General features: G+C 37.8%; 1 protein-coding gene across 8 annotated transcripts in view; it reads right to left on the bottom strand.

The window, feature by feature from the left end:
- Positions 1–2,643: 2,643 nt before the first annotated feature.
- Positions 2,644–25,773, bottom strand: part of znf652 (zinc finger protein 652) — a 59,730-nt gene continuing 36,600 nt past the window's right edge. For 6 of the 8 annotated variants that reach the window (XM_069904775.1, XM_069904778.1, XM_069904777.1 and 3 more), the window contains 4 exons: positions 22,112–22,259; positions 13,710–13,825; positions 11,702–11,846; positions 2,644–3,792 (listed from right to left, as the gene is read on the bottom strand). In XM_069904775.1, coding sequence (XP_069760876.1) covers positions 3,311–3,792; positions 11,702–11,846; positions 13,710–13,825; positions 22,112–22,259 — 891 coding nt within the window. In that variant the 3' untranslated portion in view covers positions 2,644–3,310. Of the gene's footprint in view, positions 3,793–4,717; positions 4,808–11,701; positions 11,847–13,709; positions 13,826–22,111; positions 22,260–25,773 lie in introns of those variants that run through there. The other 2 variants (XR_011347009.1, XM_069904782.1) reach the window with 2 other exon arrangements.

Raw genomic sequence — 25,773 nt, 5'->3', positions numbered from 1 at the left:
GCAATATGGAGTACACACAGGCAGATGTATGTTTGAATTGGCATCATGTTCAGCAATCACATCACAGACCAAATGGCCTGTTCCCGAATTGTGCTGTTCTACATTCTATTATTTCATTGGCGAACAAAGCATCTAGATACAACAGTAAATTCACACAATACTGTTGGAATTATAACATGGCAAGTAACACGTGCACGCAGAATGCCTGTTGAACATGCTCTTAAAGGTTTCAAAGCTAGCTGAATTTCTTGTTGAGCTCTCAAGAGTTAGATGATGCCTGTCAATAAAATCAATGTTAATTTTATTGTAGGCCCTTTTAATACAACACGCTAAGTACAATTGCAATGTTTCAGAAAAAGACAAACAGGCTTGACTGGTTTAAATGACAATTCTGTAAGGGGGTGTCAGAAAACTTTAGATGAGCTGTTCACTAAACTGGATTGTTATGGAATTTGGAATGTCGTCAGCCATGATTCCATATAACACAAGAAAGAATATTATAGGACAGAAATATTTTGCATCACATAAAAATAGTGCAGATATTGTAAAAATTAAGGGAACTAATTCTCAAAATATTTTTGAGTCAAGATCTTTGTTCAGATTTTCAAACAATATACTTATCAAATCCCTTCAATGCATTGAAGCTCATGTCTGAATTCAGCAAATGCTTGCCTTAATCAAGAATCTAGGTTGAATCTTCCCAAATGTAAATGACGTGGGGAAATTTGGCACGTTGTTAAATACTCTTATCAAAGTTGGACAGCTGCACTTTAGGAAGTCTGCTGACAGGCTGGTTGTGAATTTGACTGCCCACTGACAACATCTATGTGAGGTGCTACCTCAAGAAGGCAAGCAATCAACTTCGTAAAAGACCCCATCATCCTGATCACAAACCTTTTCTCACTGCAATCTTCAGGCAGAAGGTGCAGAAACTGGAAGACTATGTCGAGGTTTCTTTCCAACAACAGCAATCAGGATCTTGAACCTCCCCTTGTTACACTAATCAGGGATTGTTCCAACACCACAAAAGGGCTGACTGCATTATTGCTAAGTCACTTATATAAATAGCTTGTAAATATGTGTGCTGTCCATATATGTGTTTGCATGTTTTTACACCCAGGACTGAAGAATTTGTCCAGTTGTACTTGTACAATTGAATAATAATTAAAAAAACTTGAACTTTTGGACAAGAAGAACTGAATATTTCTGATCAATCTTTTCTTTTTGTATTTATTGTCTCTTTATAATCCATTCAAGTAATTTTTTTAAACCAAGTACCTGTTCAGTTGCAGCAATAAGAACTTCATTGTATACCCACATTGTACAATGCATAGGACAATAAACTAATTGTCAGATGCCACTTGCTGCTTGTTTATGTTTCTCTCCAGTCTTGTCAATGTAGCCTTACCTATGGCAAACTCAGTAATTTTCTGATTCCCTATTGACAAGAAAGACTTGAAATCATTGTTTACTTAGGAGTTCAAGAATAGACCCACAGACAGAGAGCATGTGTTCAGCAAAACAGTCACCCAATCTGCTTTTGGTCTCACTGATGCGGAGGCTACGCAGAAACTTTCAAGTCACCGAAATTGAGTAGCAGGTTTCAGGTACTATTTGCGTTTGTGCATGCTCATCATGCTCAGGTCCTCTATCAACACGCACCTGTGGCAAAATGCAGCCTTCAGACAAAAATTCACAATGAGACGCTGGGGGGCATGGATCACTTCCCTTCCAGTTGAGAGACCTGGTGAAACGTTGGGACTGAAATGGTGATTACCCTTTACTTCCTATAGATGCTGAATGACCTGCCGAGTTTCTCCAGCACATTGCAGCTCCACTTGATTGTCACCTCTTCAGCCACTCTAAACCATTATTCCCTCCATTATTGCACTATGTCTGTCAACCTGTACCATCTACAAACTATAGTGCAGTTATTTGACCATGCCACTTTGACAGTGGAAAAATAATTTGCTGGAGGAACTCAGGGGGCTGAGCAGAGGGAGAAAAATCATTAGTTTCAGGCCAGAACTTTCAACAAGTTCAAGGGTCTTGATGGAGGGTTTTAGCCCAAAACTTTATCTTCCACTGATGTTACTTGGCCCACTGAGTTCCTCTACCGGTTGTGCCACTCTGCCATGCCAATCTTGCTAGAAATAAGAAATAGCTTATAAATGTGGAATTTAAAAAAAAAAAGCAACTCCTATGGCATAGGTGGACATGAAAACTAGAACTTTGTTGTTCAGAGTTGATGCCCTAGTTCAATTGGAAGCTACTCACACAATTACATCTTTTCACATGGAACTCAAGAATGCGATGTCACCAGATTTCATACAATGTTTAAGATCAGTAATTTGAATGTCTTAATAGAAATTGAAGTGAGAAAACTGATAAAGCCAATAAACATGAGGAGTTCTTGCCATTGCTCAATGAAATTTGTGTCTGGAACAAAGAGTGTACTTATCTCCAAAGAATCGCCCCCAATTTTTTTGTTGTCCCCTGCACATATACATTCTCGAGGATGAAAAGAAACGCATGTATTGGCTTATGCTGCACATCATCGGTTTAGTTTTAAAATGTGGACGACCTGTAAAATTTACCAATAAACTGAAATAAATAACAAAATATACCTCCTTAGAATAAATATTCAAGTATTTGAAAATTGGAATTTTATGTATATAACAGCTACAAGAACAAAAATATAATTATTACAATGCTTAATGACATACATTTGGATCTTAAAATTGCTTCTATCTTTTCTACATGGACATATAAAAACTTTTTTTAGTAAAATGTAAAACATGTATAAACAGAAATTTTCCATAATGCTTCATACAGACAGGTAGTCTAGACATGGTCTAGTCTTCATTGTTAGCTTCATAAATCATTGCAGCACAGTGACAATATATAATTCTCCTGAACACAAGGAGAATGAGATTATTTAATTTAAAGGATTAAATTTTTCCACAATATTAAATCAAAAGACTAAGCATATTTTCTTAATGTAAATAATATAATCCAAGATATAAAACATATCTTAAAAACAGATACAAAGTGTCAAAACTGGTTACATCTGAATTAACAACGTAAAAACCTTAGTTCACTGTAAGCAGGGTTTAGTTATCGTACACAATGGAATTCACTAAAAATTATTTTGCTGTTCAATGGGCTAGTTGTGTATCTTGAAGTACATTAAAATTTAATAAAAATAATCTTTGTGGTTCAACTCAGTCTTTGTGTTGCTACTTAGTGCACAGTTCACAGGGGAAATCACCAAACCTTCAGTACAGTGGAAAGTAAAAATACCGAGTTCTCAGTGATGGTGGCTTCCACTTGCTGCAGTGTTCTTTTCAGAAATGTGGTGCAGAAAAGTGCTCTCGCTTTGACATCTGTGGTTCAATGCTTCGGCACTGAAGAGAGCCGGTGGTGGTGGAAGGTGTGTAACAGTTGGAATTGGAAGGGTGTGGTGGTGGGAATGAAGATGGAGATGAGAAATTGGGTGAGCTATTGGTCGCGGAGGGAATGAACTGAGTGAACTCATGGTGACTGGTGAAGGCGAGGAAGTGGCTGTGATGGGAACAGAGGCAGTGGTGGCAATGGGTGGGAAGTTGACAGGGCTGGTGACTCGGAAACACTTCTCTTTGTGAGCTTTCAACATATTGGAGAATCGGAATCGTTGACCACAAACATCACAAGGATACGGTTTCTCCCCAGTATGGGTTCTCCGGTGGCGTTTCATATTTGGTCTGCTTGTGAAACTTTTTCCACAGATTTCACAAATAAATGGCTTTTCTCCTGAAAGGTAAATGAAAGAGTTTGATTACCTGAATAAATATTTACATATTTAAATGTTTCTACTGATTGTTAAGTAGACTGGGTCAGATGAAGTAATCACAAGAAGATAGAACGGATTGATCCTACTTTATATGGACAGAATATTGTGAGGCACTTTTCCATGTTGAGTAGTTGTTGAACTCTAACTAAATTAGAACAATCTGGTGAGAGGCTAGATCTGGGGAACCCGCCTTGGTCCTATGGCCAAGGTCCTATGGCCATCAAGGTTTAAAATCCTTTACTGGTAATTTTCTGCAACAAAATTGAATGGCTTCTGTTAGCGTTAATGCCAGAAATATGATATGGCCCAACTATTCAGCAATTCTGGATGAAGATTAAACACAAACACTCTGTCTCATCTTTTGCATTCATTTCTTTGCTTCCAATAATCTTATGCATGAAGCAGCCTTTCTTTTTAGTGATGAATAATCTATTGGTATTCGTTTTATCTGATTCATCAGCTGAATGAGTGCTTAGCATTCATCCACATCTTGCCAGTTCTCCTCTTTAGTATTCTAAAGGCATACATTGCAGTTTCAGTCTGTTGGTGCCTAATTTTTTTTTAAGGCATCTCCTGTGAATACTCTTCTTCTCCTCACTGAACTAAGAATAATAATGGAATGATAGATAATTAAGGCAATGGGGTTATTAACTATGGTGAAATACAAATCTGCTGCTTTAATTAATTGTTCTTAATGTTTATTCATCGTCAGTTTTGAGCTGTTGGATCTTATTTAGCATGCTATTAATACCATTAAACAAAATAGAGGACATCAACGCTATGAAGATAGGACCTCATTTCAAGAAGGATGCTGTGTTCGTTACCATATAACCATATAACCATGTACGGAGCGGAAACAGGCCATGTTGGCCTTTCGAGTCCATACCGGTTTACTGATTTTGTGCGCCCTCTTCAGGCATTGGTCCCGGTAGATCTTCATTTAATAACGATGGGCGAATTCAATGCAGGTGGAATCTTATTGAAATTGAAAGCAAGATTGTTACCTAGATAAATATAGCTATAACAGTATATTAATGCTTCCTCATGTTGGCTCTTTCACAATCTTGGGACTGAACGTTTATAGACCTATTCAGCTGTGGCGCTTTAAATCACAACACTTTGATGGATGTTGATGTCCTACACTCCTGTCTATGCCAGAATACATTCCAGACATTGGATTCACTTTTTAATAATACCATTAAATTAGATATCATCATAAAGTAATTCATATTATGCCAGAATATGAATTTGTTTCTGTTCACATCACTAATCTTTGTTGTTCCAATGAAATATGATTTACTCAATAGATATGGATAAGGATAGGTCTGGTCCTCGAGATTCTAAATTGGAGAAAGGCCAATTTTGTGAAAATGAGACATCTTGGATAGTGGTTCTCAATCTTTTTCTTTCCACTTACATACCACTTTAAGTATTCCCTATGCCACAGGTGCTCTGTGATTAGTAAGGGATTGCTTAAGGTGGATGTGGATGGAAAGAAAAAGTTTGAAAACCACTGTTTTAATTGTATCTAACTGACTCATGGTTTCAGAACTCCAAATGAAATTGGGCCAATGACAATTTTTCTCAAGCAAAATATTTCAGTCACAATTGGGTCAAGAGCAGTGATTCTCAACCTTCCCTTCCCACTCACATCCCACCTTAAGCAATCTCTTACTTACAACAGAGCACTTATGGCATGTGAGTGGAAAGAAAAAGGTTGAGAACCACTGACCTACTAGGAATAGTGAATTGAGGCAAGTTATTTTCTGGCAAGGACGTGTCCAGTAAGTGGAAGGCCTTCAAAGGCAACATTCTGAGAGTGCAGAGTTTGCACGTTCCTGTCAGGATTAAAGGCAAAGTTAACAGGCCTAGTGTGACAGATTATAGATATGAGCTTGGAGAAAAATTTGGGCAGGTTTTTTTTTAGTGTAGGTCACATATAAATACTTTAAAATACTGGAGCTCTGCTCATGCTAGACAGGCCGGCTCCAAGAGTCTTTAAAAAAGCTTTGGAGAGTGCCCAAGAGACTTCAATAATAGATTTTTGTTTACAAAAAAGGCAACAGGTGAAAGAACTCGGAGCCATAGGCTGTCTGGAGTGGAACTTGCTGTTCTAAGAGGGTCATGTGGATTTTCAAGCAGAGAGGGAAAAATGGGATTTTTCCGAGAGAGAGAGAGAGAGAGAATTCAGTTCTGCAGTGCCTCAGTCAGCAGCAGCAGCTGGGACTGGAACAGGACAAGCTGGCAAGCTTGTGGAAAACCCCCATTTGGAAGATGGGTTGTGAGTGCTTAGTTCAGCCCAGTCAAAGCCCTTGTGGTTCATACAAGAGGAGAGGACTGGCTGCCTAATATTTCACTTTGAATAAGAGAAACAAAAAGGAACTCTGTGGTGACCTGAAAGAAAGAGGTTATCATCTGGAAAACCCTGATGGGGCAGGTTTCTTCGGCAAGTCACACAAGAAATCAGTTATGGGTGTCCAGCGAACAACAAATCTCTCTGAGATTCCTGAGCAGTGACCTCTCAAGCACCTTTCAATTTACCTTTCAAGCACCAAAGCCTGGTGAAATTCATCAATGTTCAATTCTGTGCACAGTAGAAGAATTGCCTGCAACCAGTAAACTTGGAGGAATGAGAAGTGAGATTGGAATGTGAACTAAAGAACTTTTTTGAATTTACATACAGATTACACACACGTACGCTTAGAATTAGAAGGGGATTAAGTTAGTTTAGTTAAGTTAATAGTAATAAGTTAAAGTTTGATCCTGTTTTCATGTTTAAAGATAATTAAAAGCAACTTTTGTTTAAGCACCCATTTATCTTGGTGAATATCTCTTGCTGCTGGGTTTTGGGGTCCTCTGGGCTCGTAACAATAGGGATCCTTGGTTTTCAAGGGATATTTGCAATCTAGTGAAGAGGAAGAGAGTAGTATACAGCAGGTGTAGGTAATAAGGAGCAAATGAAGTACTAGAAGAAAATAATTAAGGAGGAAATCAGGAAGGAAAAAAGACGAGGTTGCTTTGGTAGATAATGTGAAGGTAAACCCAAAGGGTTTCTACCAGTATGTTGGTCCCCTAGAAGATCAGAGTGGTCATCTATGTGTGGAGCCTAATGAGATGGAGATCTTAAACTTTTTTTTTGCATCAATATTTACTCAGGAAACTGGCATGTGTACAAGGAAGGAAGGAAGGGAAACAAGCAGTAGTGGCATAGAACATAGAGATTAAAGAGGAGAAGGTACTTGCTGCCTTACAGCGAAAAAGGTAGATAAATCCTCCAGGCCTGACATGATATTCCATTGGACCTTGAGGGAATTCAGTTCTGCAGTAAAAACTGCAGGGGCCCTAGCAGAAAAATTTTAAATGTCTTTAGCCACAGGTGAGGTATCAGATTATTGGAGGGTAGCTCATGTTGTTCCATTGTTTAAAAAAGGCTCCAAAAGAGGATGGATTCCCAATAGAATTCTACAAAACATTTAAAGACTTATTAATTCCGCCCCTCCTGGAAGTAATCAACCAGATTGATAAAACACAAAGCTTACCAGATTCATGTAAAACAGCAATAATTACAGTAATACTAAAGCAAGGGAAAGATCCACTCTCACCAGCGTCATATAGACCAATATCTTTACTTAATACAGATTATAAGATAATAGCTAAACTATTAGCAAACAGATTAGCAGAGTATGTACCGAAAATGGTAAATTTAGACCAAACTGGATTTATCAAAAAAAGACGCACAACAGACAATATTTGTAAATTTATTAACTTAATTCATGCAGTAGAAGGGAATAAAGCACCTACAGTAGCAGTTGCTTTAGATGCAGAGAAGGCCTTTGACAGAGTAGAATGGAATTATTTGTTCAAAATATTGCAAAAATTCAGTTTACCGGAGAAATATATTAATTGGATTAAAGCATTATATAAGGGACCGTTAGCGAAAGTGACAGTAAATGGACATGTATCAAAGCAATTTAACTTAAGCAGGTCAACACGGCAGGGATGCCCACTATGACCTTTATTGTTTGCGTTAGTTATAGAACCACTAGCAGAATTGATAAGAATAGATAATAATATAAAAGGAATAAAAATAAAAGACAAGGAATATAAAATCAATTTATTTGCGGATGATGTTATAGTGTACAACAGAACCAGAACTATCAATAAAAGAATTATATAAGAAATTGAAGGAATATGGAGAAGTGTCGGGTTACAAGATAAACGTAAATAAAAGTGAAGCAATGCCTATGAATAATGCGGATTTCTCAAAATTTAAGAAGGAATCACCATTTAGATGGCAAATGCAAGCAATAAGATACCTAGGTGTACAAATAAACAAAAATCTCGGCCAACTATATAAACTCAATTATTATCCACTAATGAAAAAAATTACAGGACGATTTAGAGCATTGGAAAGATTTACCACTAACACTAATAAGAAGGATAAACTGTATTAAAATGAACATTTTTCCAAGGATATTATACTTATTTCAGGCATTGCCAATACAACTGACAGAGAAATTTTTCGAGGAGTTAAAGAAAATAATAAGGAAATTTTTATGGAGAGGGGGGAAACCGAGGATAGCACTAGATAAATTAACAGAATGGTATAAACAAGGAGGCTTACAACTGCCAAACTTTAAAAATTATTATAGAGCCGCACAATTAAGATACCTATCAGATTTTTATCAAACAAGGGAAAAGCCAGATTGGACGAGATTAGAATTAGATAAAATAGGGGAAAAGATACCTGAACACATATTATATAAATGGGATGAAAAATTGGTACAACATAAAAGTTCTCCAGTATTACATCATCTCCTCAATATTTGGAAGAAGATTCATGTAGAAAGAAATAAAACAAATTATCAATTACCAAAACTAATATTGATGCAAAACAAGTTACTCCCTTTTACAATAGATAACTTTTCCTTTAGAGAATGGGAAAAAAAAGGGATTAAAAGAATAGAAAATTGTTTTTCAGGAAATAGATTCTTATCCTTTGAACAAATGAAAGATAAGTACAATATAACTCAAGATACAGCGCTGGCATATTACCAATTGAGATCCTACTTGAAGGATAAATTAGGAAGCAGCTTGAGTTTGCCAGAGGGAAGTAACCTTGAATATGTGATTACAGATACAATGATAATCAAAAGATTTATAACAAATATGTATATTAAACTGCAAGAAAAGGAGAATGAGGAAACAAATGGTAAAACTAAACAAAAATGGGAACAAGATTTAAATATAAAGATAAAAAAGGAAACATGGGAGAAGTTATGCTCCAGAACGATGAGAAATACAATAAATACGAGGTTACGTATGATACAATATAACTGGATACACAGGCTATACATTACACCTCAAAAGTTAAATAAATGGGACCCAACAGTATCTGATCGATGTTTTCGATGTAAAAAAGAAATGGGAACAACAATTCATGCAATCTGGACATGTGAGAAAGTAAAAAAAATTTTGGGAAGATCTAAATCAGATATTAAATAAAATAACAGAAAACAATATACCAAAGAATCCAGAGATCTTCCTCCTAAGTAACATAAAAAACAAAGAATTTGGAATTGATTTGGAGGATGCACAAAAAAGATTTGTTAAGATAGCTCTAGCCGTAGCAAAAAAATGTATTATGTCAACCTGGAAATTGGAAGATAATTTGAAAATACAACAATGGTATATAGAAATGAATAAATGTATTCCATTAGAAAAAATAACATATAGTTTAAGAAATAATATTGAAATATTCGAACAAATATGGGAGCCTTACATTAAATACAATAGCGAAAACCTACCGGGGACAATCATTACCTAAGTTAATGGAAGGAAAAGGAAATGAAAAGAATGGACTCAGTAGAATTTCTGGTGTATTTTTATGGAATGACAACATTGTCTGACTGGTTTAATGTATCCTAGATTGTATACCTTAAATGGACGGGAGGGGGGAGGGGAGAAAATGGCACTGTATATGTGTGAAAAGGAAAAAGTGTGTACCATGGTTAATGTGATTTATGGTGTGAAAAATAAAAAATTAAAAAAAAAGGCTCCAAAAGTAAACCAGGAAATTACAGGCTGGTGGGCCTGGTGTCACTATTGGGTAAATTATTGGGAATGTGTTATGAAATACAAGATATACAAGTATTTTGACAGCCAAGGGGTGATTAAGGATAACCAGCATGGCTTTGTGCGTGGTAGGTCATGTTTAATGAATCTTACAGAATTTTTTGAGGAGGTTACCAAGAAAGTAGATGAAGGAAAAGCTGTGGATGTTGTCTACATGGACTTTTGTAAGCTTTTAACAAGGTGCCACATGGGAAGTTAGCTCAGAAAGTTCAGACACAAGGTATCTGTGGAGAGGTTATAAAATGGATTCAAAATTGGCTGAATGGGAGAAGACAGAGAGCGGTAGTGGATGATTGCTTCTCAGACTATAGGCCTGTGATTAGTGGTGTGCCTCAAGGATCCGTGATGGGACCATTGGTGTTTGATGTCCATATCAATGATTTAGGGGAATAAGAATGGATTAGCAAGTTTTCTGACGACACTAAGCGTGGAGGTGTTGTGGACAGCAAGGAAGGCTTTTTAAAGCTTGGAGAGGGATCTGGACCAATTGGAAAAATGGACCAGAAAATGGCAGATGGAATTTAATGCAGAAAAATGTGAGGTGTTGCACTTTGGAGGGAGAAACCAAGGTAGGACATAGATAGTAAATGGTAGGTCAATGAGGAGTGCGGAGGAACAAAGGGATCTGAGAATACAGATACACAATTCCCTGAAAGTGGCATCACAGTTAGACAGGGTTGTACAGGTTGTGTTTGGCATCTTGGTCTTCATAAATCAAAATATTGAGTACAGGAGTTGGGATGTTATGGTGAGGTTGTACAGACATTGGTGAGGCCAAATTTGGAGTATTGTGTGCAGTTCCGGCCATCAAACTACAGGAAGGATAATAGTAAGATCAAAAGAGTGCAGAGAAGATTTACTAGGCTGTTGCTGGCTCTTCAGGAGTTGAGTTACGGGGAAAGAGTTAACGTTGGGACTTTATTCCTTAGAGCATAGAAGAATGAGGAGAGATTTGACAAAATTATGAGGGGAATAAACAGAGAAAGCTTTCCACTTAGATTGGGAGAGATAAATATAAGAGGATTTGGCTTTCGGGAGAAAGGTTTAGGGGGAACTTCTTCACGCAGAGTGGTGGGAGTTTGGAATGGGCTGCCATCTGACGTGGTAAATGTGGCCTTATTCTTAGGTTTTAAGAATAAATTCGATAGATACATGGATGTGAGAGGTCTGAAGGGTTATGGAATGGGTACAGATCAGTGGGACGAGAGGAAAGATGTTTCGTCACTTACTAGAAAGACTGAATGGCCTGCTTTCTGTGCTGTAGTTTGCAAATTAAATTTATCTAAAACTAATAAAATCTATCAAAACATTAAAACTAACTCAAGCAGTTAAAAAGTCACATAATTCAATTCATTTATATGAACCACCTCTGGTACTTTAGCTATTGAAATGAATAGAGAAGCATTCTCTGCTTGTTAGGCAGGGCTGACCATAAGGACATCAACTTTTCCATTCATTGAAAACCATCATGGTTAGCTCAGTAGTTAGCACAATGTGATTTTGATGCCAGTAAACCAGGTTCAAATTCAGTGCTGTCTATAAGAGAGTATATACTCTCTGTATCTGCATGGGTGTTCCCGTTTCCTCCTACCCTTCAAAACGTACAGCGGTTGTGGGTTATTTGTGGTATTTGGGCCAGGAGGGCCTGTTACCATGCTGCATGTCTAAATTTAACAAAAAAAAAATCAGATTTGAAGCACATATGAAGTTTTGGTCACAGAAACCCATGTTTACCTGTGTGAGTCTTCATATGCTCGTCAAAATATTGTTTCATGTTGAAATCCTTGCCACACCACTGACACATGAACTGCTTATGACCAATGTGAATACTCATGTGAGAGCGAAGCTGATATTTGTATTGAAATCGTTCATCACAGTTCTGAAATAAAATAGTTGAATATTTTCATCGTATAATGATAAATTAGAATTTTAGCTTCAATGTCTTCTTTCAAAGGCCACAGTATTTGGGAGCAAACAAATTAAAATTTAGAAACTTAGTCAAATTTGTAAAGAATTATTAAGTTTCGTATAAATTATTAGGGATAATAATTTTAGTTAGGAATACTTCAGTTGTCTATTAACGCATCTTTATGACCACTTTGTTTTTAGTTGGAATATCAATCCTGCCTGATATTCCAACAATCTGTCTCACTGAGAATAAAATGTGGTCTCACAATTAGCTCATGAATGTTTTGCATTTGAACTGCATCCAAAATCAGATTAGCAACAATCAATAATGAAATCGTGTGATAGAGAAGACATTTAACATCACAATTTTTAATGAAATCAGGCTTCACCTGCCATACTCTACAGGTCTACTGTAACTAGTAAAACTGATTGCAATGCACAAGGTCCAGATACACATTCTGGGATGAATATAATCCAGTTTAATCATGTCAACTTTACGATGTCGTTTGATATATCAAATCCCTTAGCAAAAAGATTCACAGATTAATAATTACTATTTAGGGATGGTCAGATCAGCCATGATCAGATTGAATGGTGGACCAGCCTCAATGGGCCAGATGGCCCTACTCCTGCTCCTATGCATTTAATTAAGATGTCTAGGCAAAGTAGTGATTTATTTTAACTAAGAGATTGTGGTAATTGACAAAACAATAGTATTTGCTGCTGACCTTAAAGAAAGCCCTCTACGTATCCCGTAATTTCTATGGCAAGAACCTGGTTTCTTCCAAATGGCTTACAGCTATCAGGTGGCATTTCAATTGCATCATTATTATCAGTTTGGTTTTAATTGGGTTAATTTTAAAATATTAGAGTACAATAGAAGCAGAAATAATAAATTAACCAAAAATCATGAAAATATCGATTATTTGTAAATCCAGAGGGCTATACAATTTCTGAAAGAGAGCTCAATATAGAGGCAATAAGAACATGCTAATACAAAATTGTGAATGAATCCAAAGATGTTAGGAATGCTCAGGTGATTAATGTTGGTGATGTAAGGCAGAGAAAGTGAGAAAGATCAGCAAAATTCAAGTCAGCAAGAGTCAAGTAGTCAGTCAATGGCATGATAGTTGTGACAGGGAAGGGGTGTTTTTGAATCCACCAGAGAAATAAGAGGTTCTACTTGAAATTAACTTAACTGAAGCTGGACTTCCTGTTTACACTTGATGCGAGGTGCATATCATTTCACAAGTCTGGAACATCCGTGGATTGGCATATCAGATTTATGGAAGATTCAGAAGATTTAAAAATAAATCACAGACTCTGCTGCTGTACAATTAGCATCCTGATGTGCATTGCAATAAATTTTATGAAGAAATTCTATTATGATGTGCATATCATTTCTTGGCCCATAAATTTTAAAATATTCATGCAAGAAATTTATATACCACACCTAGAAATTTCTGAAGAGATACTAATTAACAGTGCATCTTTAAAATTTAAGTTTGTTTTCCAAACATTTGGGAAAACCAGGTCATAAAACACAAAACGGCAGTACGGTTAGCGTAGTAGGCAGCGCAACACTATTACAGCGCCAGTGATTCAGGTTAGAATTTGGCGCTGTCCGTAAGGAGTTTGTACCTATGTCTGCCTGGGTTTCCTCTGGGTACTCTGGTTCCTTTCCACCCTTCAAAACCTACAGGGGTTGTAGGTCAATTGGGTGTAATTGGACCAGAAGACCTGTTATGGTGCTATGTCTAAATTTATAAAAAGAAGCTTTGACCAATTTGTTTTGTTAAATCATAATATATTTATATAAAACATATAACCATACCTCACATTTGAAAGGTTTTTCTCCAGAATGTTGAAGAGAATGGACCTTCAAAGACATACTGCGCTTAAAAGACTTTCCACACGTTTCACAGGTGAATGGCATGTCCTTTGTATGTGCTAAAAATAACACATTTTCAGAAAGAGTCCACTGACACTTCTCTGTCATCTTTTAATTAGTACATTATGCACTTTAAAATGTCAATAATTTTCATAATGATAGTGAGCAAAATATTTACAAAAATACATGAATAAAACCCAAGAACAGGAAAAAGCAGGGAGGAGCAGCAAATTATCTGCTTAATTGATGACATTTTGGGTTGAGTGTGGTGATGGAAGGCAGCTGGAACAGAAAGGGGGAGGTGGGAGACAGGGGCTGGTGGGTGATAGGTGGACAGAGGGGTGATAGGTGATGGCCAGATTGAATTAAGTCGGGGGAGAGGGATCATGGTGGGCATAGACACTGGAGGGTAATCAGTGGGGACACAAAAAGCTGACAAGAGGTGGAGTCTGAATTTGAGGTGTATGGGAGAAATGTGAAGGTGGAACCAGATGGGGAAGGGAATCTGTGGACAATGGGCAGATAGAACCAGTGAAGAACAAAAAGGGCGATGGGAAGGCTGGAGAGAGGCTGTGGAAAAGAGATTTTTAAAAAATGAGAAGACCAGGGGTGGGTCAGAAGGAGAGGGAGGGTTAACATAGATAGGAAGGGTTGCCTGAAATTGGAAAATGTTATTGGATTATGTACTACTCAAGTTCCTCAATAATCAAACAGATCCAAACCAATTTGTACATTAAATGGGTGCTGTGATATTTAAATCATCATTAAATCATATAATATGCTGTAGACTGCATGATAACTCAATGTTACTGTAATTAACACCTTTACAATTGTCAGTGTAGTGCTACATCTCAGTGCTTTCTTATATCAAAATTGAGCACTTCTATTCCAATGTAAAATCCACTCATTTTTTAATGAACTACAAATGTTTATCTTCAATGTGTCTGAAGTAAATTACACCAAAATTATTCACTTCAAATACAGCCACAGAGGGATCACAAGGAATATGTTTGTAAATTCTGCAATGACAGAAAGCAATCTGCATTCACATTTTCCCTCGATTCACTACATTATAGCCGAGTGTGGAAAGCATCTGGCAATGCTGTTCCAAATCTGATAATGAAGTAGAAGAGACCCAATGCAGTAGACAACTGGATCACAGGTAAAAAAAAAATATTTAGTAGCCCAGACTGTAAGAATAAAAGGATTTTCAGATTCTCAAGAGTCAATGCACAAATAGCAACTCCTTTTTAAAACGTGGATCCAAAGAAACTATCAATTTCCCAAACTGGCATGCACTATCAATATAGATTTTTAACAATGACAGTTTACATTTTTGTAACAGTCCTCTGGTGCAAATTAAAAACTTTGGTTGCATAATGTGCTTCCTGTTACTGTCTTCATATCAGTGAGAAAGTGAAAAAAAGGTGCTGGTCTTCCCTCCACCTATATTCATATAGCTGAGATTTCCCTGATTCTTGTAGATTATTTGCTTACAGAGAGAAAATACATTTGAATATTTATCTTAACAAATGGTACAGTTGAGTAATTATCTATAGTGAGGCTACAGGAACTGATCACACCTTATGAATGAAAACTTTGAATCTCACAATTAAAGCAATGGTTGATAAATGTTGGACTGGATGGATGACTTGGGCACGTGACAAAGAGCTTTAGAGGCATTATCAGGTCAGGAACCATAGGGAGATCAAGACATTTGAAATGGACATACTTTTTAAAAATTAGATATACAGCACTATAACAGGCCAATTTGGCCCTACAAGTCCACGTTGTCTTTTCACACCAAATTTACCAATTTTGAAGGGTGGGAGGAAACTGGAGCCCCGGAGAAAACCCACGCAGACATGGGGAGAACGAACAAATTGCACTAGTGATTGGGACCGGACCTGGGTTAGAGGGGGTCAATCTGATAAACAACCTTTGATAAGGACTGTGGGACAGGATAGCTGACTTCACATATTGCTTTTATCCCACTTTTTGATGAAATGTTTAAATGCCAGTTTTATGGAGGAAGGGTGGCTGTAAGATGGTGTAACCAGGAGGCCAGTGGGGTAAAACTCTGTTGTTAGTTACAACAGCTTTGCTTGTGAGAAAGTGTCCAATTACTTTATAAAGTGATAAAAGTGTTGAACTGTTGATATGGAGACTGCTATTTTATTGAGTCCTCTACACAGAATTTACTTTAACAACAGAGATATTCTCTTTGTTCTACCCATCTCTCCTCTACTTTCTCACTAATAAAAACTAACTTTTTTTTTGTTGTTTTCCAGTTTTAACAAAGGTTCCAAAATCTGAAACATTAGCTGCTCCTCTTTCATCAGCTGCTACCTCCTCTGCTGTGTTCTCAGCATTTTCTGTTTTTATTTCGAATTTGACCTCCATTCTTGCATTCAATACTTGAGGCAACAAAAGGAACACATCCAACATGCCTTCTTATTTACCTTATCTATCTTTCTGCCGTTCAGGTTAAAGTTGCACATGCATGCTCAGCTCTCTTTTTGTGCACTTTTTGCAAGCCTACCTTGTAAATCTCCCCATTCTCCACCAGAATAAATTCTATTTCTCACATTTCCATGCATCAAGATTGAATTCCTTTACCTTTTTTCAGTTTATGGATTTTGTTATTGGCCATATGGGCAACTTCTGCATTATTTTCAAACTTTTAAATCTTTTAGGCTTGGTTGAATAATGAAGAATAAGTAGAAACTTCAAGATCATTTAGGAACTATTTTGCTCTATTGATCTGTCAAAAACTTTGAAAATTGTTTTTCTGTGATCCAACTACTGAATCAATCCTGCTGCACTGTTCTACAGTTCACTCATATTTGATAAAAGACAATTTGGTAGGTTAATTTTCTACTCTATATTGCTCATGTAGGCAAGTGGCAAAAAGAATTACAAAAACAGAAAATAAAAGGGAATAAATTGCAGATCTACCAGGGAATAAGATTATGGAATTACTCTGTCTGGAGTTAGTTTTGACTTGATGCATCGTCTGTGAAATCATCAGTGCATAATTAGTGCATATTTAAAATGATAATGATTTTGATACAAAATAAATTTATTCCTTTTGGTGGTCGCTACCCACGGTGGCACTTTAATTTATATTCAACATGGCAAGACTGATATCGGCCATTGAAAACTGCGCTACCCAATCAACTTACCAGGGTGGGGGTGGGCCGGGAGTGGTGGAAGGAAACTGGAGCATCTGGGGAAAATCCATGCAGTTCAGAGGGAGAATGCACAAACTGCTTATAGAAAGCACAGGATTCAAACCTGGGTCACAGGTGATGTAACTGACATGTAATTCAACACCCGAGTCTCTTCAGGATCCGTTCTTTCCATTAGTGCCCTCACAAATTCGGATCCCAATATTAGATTCCTACAAGCCAGTCTCCAGCAGCTTGTGTGAGACCTGCAGCTGTTGAACCCCTCTCTGGTCTGCTGCCACGGTAAACTTTACCGGCATCTCCGCCTTGGCGGGAGGTGTTCTCCTGCTCTGGTCCTCTAGTGTCCACAGCCAACCTCTTATGCTACAACCTCTTGATTACACACATTTTAAACTCTTCTGACTTACTCTAGGAACATTATTGTAAGAATAGACCAAAAAAATGTAAAAAGCAATGAAATGTATGGTGAACTGGAGTGATCGTGGAGAAAAATGGCATGGCAAGGTACTACTGAATGTTCAAGGGTGCTTAAAGAGCTCTTTTTGCAGCAGGTGGTTGTTAAAGTGTTTTCATGGTGATAATTAAGTGCACTTCAAGGGCTTAGATTTGTCATTCTCAGCACAGATGTATGGCAATAATTCCCTCTTTCCTAACTATACAGCAATCCAACTTTTTTTAGAAATATAAACCAGATGGTTGTGAATACTAGGAACAAAGGCTAATTAAAATAACACTGTGGTATTAAATAAATAATTCAATGCTCTTCCTCTTTGATCTGATAATCTGATTATGCACATCAGATTAAACATTTAAATTATGGCTAACACCTTGCAATCTGTTGTCAAATGCTGCCTGCTGATCACAGCCAGGAGCAGGCTCAGGGTATATTCAAAAAAAGAACGTTCATTTTTATTCACCTGCAGGCTAGAGGCTGGCCCAGGTATCAACTCGTGTGAATTCTGGTGAGGAGGATGACCAGTTGGAAGGTGCTACATTAAAGCAGCAGCCAACATTATAAAGGTCATTATCCACCTGGTTACAACCTTTTCTCACTGTTATCTTCAGGCACAAGGTACAGAAGCCCGAAGTTATCAGGGCCTTGAATCTCTGCTTATTACACTAATCAAGGACTGCTCCGTCACCACAAAGTCACTTTTTTTGTACTACAATAACTGAATACACTAAAACTCCCAGTATCTGGCACCTAATAGTACATGCTGAATAAGTGAATTTTCTGGTTGCTTGAGATTGTGCATTGCATGGATTGGTGCCAATTATTTTTGAAAATATTATTTATAATTTTACAGACTCATATTAGCCAGGTATTGTAGGGGAACAATCCTCCCCTTTTACAGGTCATTGTTTGCCGAGTCCTCTCTTTTTCCTTTCCCCTCCTCCTCTCCTTCCTCCTCCTCCTCCCCCCCCCCAATCTTTCAACTTCCTCCCACTTCAACCTCAGTAAAGGTTTAAAAATCGATTACTAAGAGTAACAAATACAAATACATTGAGAGGAAAAAAAAGGAGGGGGGGGGGCGGGTGGCCGAAAAGAAGGAGAGCTGGCAGGACTTCCAAATTGTCTCCTTGTTCTCAGTATTTCAAGACTTGTGAGATCCTGTTATTCACTATATTCTTATTGAGAAATGCCCTGGGAAGGCACACCTGCATTTCAACATGTCAGAAGTATGGCTGCTACATCTTAACGAATGTGTCACGTCTCCCTCTTGAAATATAACTAATTTTCTCCAGAGTAACTCAGATCTGCATCTCCGTTTTCCATCTTGTTGTGCTTAGCTGAGAGTCAGATTTCCAGGTAACTGTTAAGCATTTCCTGGCCACCACCAAGGCGACCTTCACAAATTGAATTTAGTGTTTGGACAATCTCAGACTCATGTAGAGAATATTGGGAATAGCACTGGATCTTGCAGATACTCCACCCCTGTAATTATTTTCCAAAATGTCCTCTAATTCTACCCAAAAGGGTCTCACCTTGGCAAATAGCCACGTTGAATGCACAGAAGTTCCTGACTCTACGCCGCATCTAAAACACAATTCAGGGATTTCTGGTTTAACCTGATGCAATTTTTGCGGTACAAGGCATAACTAGAACAAAAAATTGTATTGCACCAGCCTATATCTGGCATTAATAACTACCATCATGCTGTCCCAACAGAAGTCAATCCAGATCGATCAGGAATTGTTCCTCGAACTGACTCCCATCTTTGCCTCGCTTTACGGAGACCCGATTTCAGGCTATCACTTTGGAACAGGAGATACATAGCCGAGATGAATTTACGTGAGATTTCCCTTTGAATTAGAGCCTCCATGTCACTATGAAGCATCAAGGCCAGAGATGGACCTAATTTGTCCCTCAAAAAGGATCCTAATTGAAGGTAGCAGAAGAAGATCTTGCTTGATAAGTCAAAGTTGTTTTTTTTAATTGCTCGAATGACATGAGCTGCCCCTTCTCATAACAGTCCTTGATATACCTGATGCCTTTCTGGCACCAGGTGTCCAGGATCCTGTTTCTCAAAGTCATGGGGATTAGTTTGTTCTGGGTTAGAGGCGTTTTTGGAGACTACCCTACTATTAACCCAATAATCTGGTTTATTTTTTTTGCCACGTTTGGATTATATGCTTTAGTATCAGGTTGTCTGTTTTTTGCATTATTAATTTAGTATCCCATTTATAAATAATTTCTCCTGTCATCTTCTCCCTTACCACGTGTAGACCAATTTGTACCCAGGAGGGTAAAGCATCCCCCTCACAGAATGAGGCAATAAACCTCAGCTGGACTGCCCAATAATATTTTTTAAAGTCTTGGAGCCTCATTCCTCCCAGGCTACTTCACCATGGAGACTCTAGCTACATTATTCTTCCTCTGGAATTGTCTGACACATCTGATAAGTGTCTTGAAATAATTCTGGGGCAGCGGTATGGGAAAAGATTGAATGGGGTATGTCGCCTTGGCATCAAATTCATTTTAATGTAGTTAACACTGCCTATCAATGTTATAGGCAGATATGTCCACCTGTGTAGATACTCCTCAATCTTTCCAAGTAGGGAAGATAATCCAATTTGTATAAATTTTATAAATTCTTATCTATCCTTATTCCCAAATACTCCATCCCCTTTTGTAGTAGCCACTTAAATTTACTCTCTCGTTGATATTTCTTATAATCCCTTTTGTTAGTGGCATTATTTCATTCTTATCATAATTAATTTTATATCCTGAAATGTTGCATAGTCTAGTACAGTCTGCAACTTAGTTCTGTCAAATATATCAGCATCCACAAACAAATTAATTTTGCATTTTTCTTAGCCCACTCTAAACCCTTTGATGCCTAGACTCTGGCAAATGGCTTCTGTTAACAGCTTAATAACCAATAATAAATAGAGCAGGGGATAGTGGACAACCCTGTGCACTAGATCTGGTCAGTGGAAAGGCTGGAAATGTTTGTCCATTAGTGACAATTTTGGGCCTGGGTTTGTGGTACAATGATTTAACCCAATTTATGAATGGATGTCCCAACTCAAATTTTTCCAGCACTCACCAAAAATTCCCATTCCAGTCTATCAAAGGCTTTCTCTGCATCTAGTGATACAGCTATACTTGGATCCGTTCTTGACTGTGCCAGGTGAATTATATTAATTAACCTACTTATATTGTCTGCCAATAGTCTTTTCTGCACAAACTCCACCTGATCTGGATTTATTAATTTTGGTAGATGCTGAGTCAGTCTATTTGCCAAAGCTTTGGCTATTATTTTATAATCCGTATTCAAAGGTGAGATTGGTTTATAAGAGGACGGCTTTAGTGGGTCCCTATCCTTTTTTTAGGAATTAGTCTAATTATTGCCATCGAAAAAGACTCCAAGAGGGTGTGCGTCTCAGCCGCCTGTTCCACCACGTCCATAAAGAATGGCATCGACAGGCCCTTGAATTCTAAATAAAACTCAGCGGAGAACCCATCCTCCCCCAGAGACCTGTGAGTTCAATACTTTTACTATTTCTTCCTCTGAGAAGGGAGTATCTAATCTTTCCAGCTCCTCAGATTCTAAATTTGACAATTCCAAGTTGGACAAGAATTCCTCCATTTTGTCCAAGTCCCCCACCCCCCCCCCCCCCCCCGACTCTGATTAATATAATTCAATATTGAACTGCCTAAATACTTCATTTATTTCTTTTGATTTATAAGAAATTTTGTGTGGTCCTGTTTGGATTGCATTGATTGTCCTTGTGGTTTCCTCTGCCATCAGCTGCTAGGACAGTACCCATGAGGCCATTGTTTAGGATCGTTGTGGGGTATCGGGCTATAATTTCTTTGCCCTTCATCTTCTTGTCCTTCCTCCTCATCATTTTTGTGATTATTTGTTTCTTTCTGCACTTTTTAATTTTAGAGTCTTTTTTGGCCTTTTTTAAAATAACAAATTCGCTTGGTTTTCCTTGGACCTCCACTTTTCTGCTCCTACTCCCTCCTCAATATCATGTGACCCCCCTCCCCCCACAAAAAAACCAAGTACCAATTTTAAGCATTTTTTTTTCCTATTTATTTTCCTTTTTTTGCTGGTTGCTTGAATCCTGGATAATGTGGATTTTATTGTATTTATTAGCTATCTTTTGTATTTATTGCCCTTTTTAAATTTGATTATGTGCCCTCATGCAGCTGGGATTTTGTTTGATAAAGAACTTGTTGGGCTTGCAGCATACGCAATAAAGTCATTATCATTTACCCTGAATATTAAGGAAGAGTCCTTAAAAAGCTGGTGATATAATAGTATGTTATAACAAGTTATAAATATTCAATGCTTCATCAAAATTCATGTGTGAAAGATTTAAAAAAATCATTGGTATTTGTTCAGACTATTGACTGTGAGCTATGTTGTCCCATAATTTACCATCCAAATTAAGTTCACTTAGTCGCTTCAGCTAATGTATTAAATTTCAGAAGGATCATTACCTTGAAATTTACACTTATTGGTTTGCCAAATTCTATGTTTTGGTAACTTATTTCTTTTTCAAGTGTAATTGTATATTTCAAAGTAATACCTTTATGAAACAAACAAGAAACTTTCATTCTCTTTCTTGATTCTGAATAATCAGAAAGCAATTTTTTTTCTTCCATCATAGGCAAAGTATTCATATTTTAAAACTTACCAACCATGTGTTTTCGAACATGAGCCATTGTGTAGAACTTCTTCTCACAAATCTCACAGGCAAATTTCTTTTCAGCAAAGCTATGGACAACTTTAATATGTTCATGCAGAGACCACAGTTTCTTGAAACATTTTCCACAGGAAACACACTAAAGGAAAACAGGAATATTTTATAAATTTTACATAATAGTGTGTTCAACCAGGTAATACATTCTGTGGAATTCATTTCACTGCCATTTTTCTCTCTATAATCCATCCTGTAGCAAAATTCCATAAACAGCGAAGTCCTTTGACATTTCAACCACATGAATAATGAGGCTCTTTGGGTATTCAAATATACTTCTAGCCAGAGCAAGATCATGGTTGGCGATGACAACTGTCATGTGCACTTTTAAGAACTCAGAAAAAGAAACATTTTTAAAATCTCTCAGTAAACTAATCACCAGCCATTCTCTCCATTTCCCCTTTCACTTTTAGACTACGAGGTTTGGGCTCAGCCATAAACTAGCTGAATAGAAAGCAGTCTTAAGGTGATTAATTATCTATTGCTGTTATAATATTTTGCCCTAGGTCTTAACAACAAATAGGAGGAGTAGGCCATTTGGCCCATTGACATGATCATAGCTGATCTGGAAGTGGACACCTCCACTTACCTACCTTTTCCCATAACCTTCGACTCCCCTTCTATGCAAAAATCAATCTGTATCTTTAATGAATTTAATGAGGCAATCTCTACCGCTACTTTGGACAGAGAATTCTACAGATCAATTACTCTCTGGGAAAAGTAGTTCCTCCTCATCTGCCTCAAATCTTTCCTGAATCCTGTCCCCTTTCTTCTAGCCTCACCTACTAGTAGAAAGAATTGTCCTGCAAAGATTCTTTTACAATTATATATGATTTTACAAGATCCCTTATCATTCTTCTAAACTCCATCGAGGATAGTCCCAGGCAACTTGATTTATTTAAAAAAAAAATCAGTCATAATTTTTACTCGGGCAGATAGAATAGATGTGGATACCTTTTACTCCACAACATAGATGCCTAGAACCAGAAAACACAAGTTTAAGATGAGGAGTAAGAGAGGATCTGTCATAGAAGGTGACAGGTCAAGTGATAGTAAATAGGATGAGAATAGAGAAGTAGTTGACGTTTGGCAATAGTGGTGGGCTGAAGGGATTCTTTCAGTGTTGTATGACTGTGAATCTTCACGTGGATAGTGAGAAAAAATAATATATTTTCATGGATTCATTATGAAATGAAATAAATCCAATTTGCTTTAGTTTGCCATAAGGTGGGCAGATTTTCCATCAGCAGTTGTTGGGCCCCTCTTCCAGTCAGAGAAGCAAAGGAGACTCCCTCCCAGAGTTACTGAGCATCCGTGGCTTTGCCTCGAGTGCTCCCGTATCCAGACAGACCAGTCCAAACATCAGCAGCCTGAGCCCCAGATCTGAACCCCTGACATGAACAGGGAGCCTTCAGCACCCTTGGCACCCTCTTGTGTCCTGGTTCCAATAGCCAGGTCCCAGCAGTCCGCATCCTGGTGAGTCCTTTTACCAGTTACCAGCAGCCCGCAGCCTGCATGAGTCCCTCACCTCAGGCCACATGTACACTCTTCAGCCACAGAGGCTTTCAGTGGTCCACCAGTATGGCTGCTGTCTGTGGGTTGTCTGCCTCTCCTTCTCAAATGTGGGGGTGGTCTCCCTGTTTTCTGGTGTCCTGCACCAGTCCTCTGCTTCTCCAGAGTCTGTAACCACTCAAGGCTGCTGCTGAACACAGCTGCCACCATCTTGGGGCCCAGACCCAAGATTTTAAAATAAACCATTTCCATCCAGATCCTTTAACAGGCTGTTTAAAGCCTGTACAGAGGTGAAAATAGTTGGACCCTGCAGAGGATCACTGTCTCTCTTCTCCGTGGGTCCACACCAGCGCTGCCTTTGTAACAAAATCCCAGCTGCATGAGGGCACATAATCAAATTTAAAAAGGGCAACACCTTTTTTCCCCCATTTCCACTGTTTCCAAACTCTACATTTCAACTTTTTCCACATGTATTTTATTTGCTTCTAAACAGAAGATCCCCAATAGTCAAAAATATAATTTCATTAAAATGATAAATTTTAAATTTTGACATACAGCACGGTATCAGGCCATTTTGGCTCACGAGTCCATGCCGCCCAATTTACACCCAATTAACCTACAACCCCTGGTACATTTCAAACAGCGGGAGGAAACTGGAGCCCCCGGAGAAAACCTACGCAAACACAGGAAGAAGTACAAACCTCTTTACAGATGGCATGGGATATGAACTTTGGTCCCGATTGCTGTCTCTGTAAAGGCATTGTGCTAACTGTTACACTAACCGTGCTGCCCCATTGGATCAGAACGGATCATTGTTGTTTACTGCTTTATATGCAACGTTTGGCTATCTAAACATTGGGAAAGAATCCTTTGATATAGAGTGGACTCCTGGCTTCAACAACAGGTTCATTTATCAGCTAAGCAATAACAGCTTCGTGGTCTTCTATAGTATGGGCAAATTTACCACGTCAGACTAATTTGGTTCAAAATTTCTATTTTCAAGCTATTTTTGGAATAATTTGATTTGTTAAGAAGTGATCATCAGTTAACTAACAGATCACTTTACCAGGAACAACAGGAACTAGAGCCTGACAAAAATTTACAGAAACCGGATTACCTTGGGTGAGGCTCACATTTAACCTTGAACATTACATCTCTAATTTAATTAGTTGGATTCCTATGCCATCTGCAGGAAATATGTTGTAACAACAGCACCTTTTGCTCATGTTCTGTTCAATATTGCTTGCCAAAAATAGATTCTTTGGTTATTGATCTTGTATTGGAATTCTTTCAGTAAGAAATATCTGCATTGAATAATTGGGAGTCAGTGGATGAAACATACTTCAATTGCCTTCTGACAATATATTTGCTGTATTCATGGTTATTGTGGAAAATAAAAGTTCACGGTATAGGATGAAACTTATTAGTGGAACTGCAAGATTGGGAAACTAACAGGGACCAGAATAAGTAGAAATGTGCCTTTTATTGAATGGGAGAACACAGGCTCATTTTTTATGGCTTGTAGAAATAAGGGCAACAAATACCCTGCATGGTATGGCTGTTAAAATGTATTGGTGGCAAGAGGTAGGTCAGGAAGCAGATGTAAAAAGTACAAAGTAGAAGAAAGGGATACTTATCCAAGTGAAATGAGTGGACCAAGGTCTGGCAAATGGAATGGAATGCGGAAAATGCAAGAAACCTGCTGCTTTACCAGTTAAGAGATTGCAGAGGTCTGAGCTGCAAAGGGATCTCACTTATCCTAATGCACAATTTGTGAAAGGCTATTGTACAGCTTCTGCAAATGATTAGGAAAGTTAACAGAGTGTTATTGTTTATTGCTGGGTGGGGGGGGATGGAATACAAAAGAGGCTACAATTTAGACATCTGGAACGCTGTGCACAGTATTGGTCTCCTGATTTAAGGAAGGATGTTTAAATTAATATAAGAAATGTTGTCTAAGAAGGAAATTTTGGATAGCCAGGGATTGTACTCATTGAAGTTTAGAAGAATTAAAGGAAAAAATGAAAACTTCAAGAACAGCCCTGGCAAGGGCCTAGAAAATGCAAATGATGTGCAATATCTGATCG

The sequence above is a fragment of the Narcine bancroftii genome, chromosome 12 (genome assembly GCF_036971445.1).
Source record: "Narcine bancroftii isolate sNarBan1 chromosome 12, sNarBan1.hap1, whole genome shotgun sequence".
Taxonomy (NCBI): Eukaryota; Metazoa; Chordata; class Chondrichthyes; order Torpediniformes; family Narcinidae; genus Narcine; species Narcine bancroftii.
The sequence above is the reverse complement of the archived record's forward strand: the minus strand, read 5'-3'. Positions and strand labels throughout refer to the sequence as shown.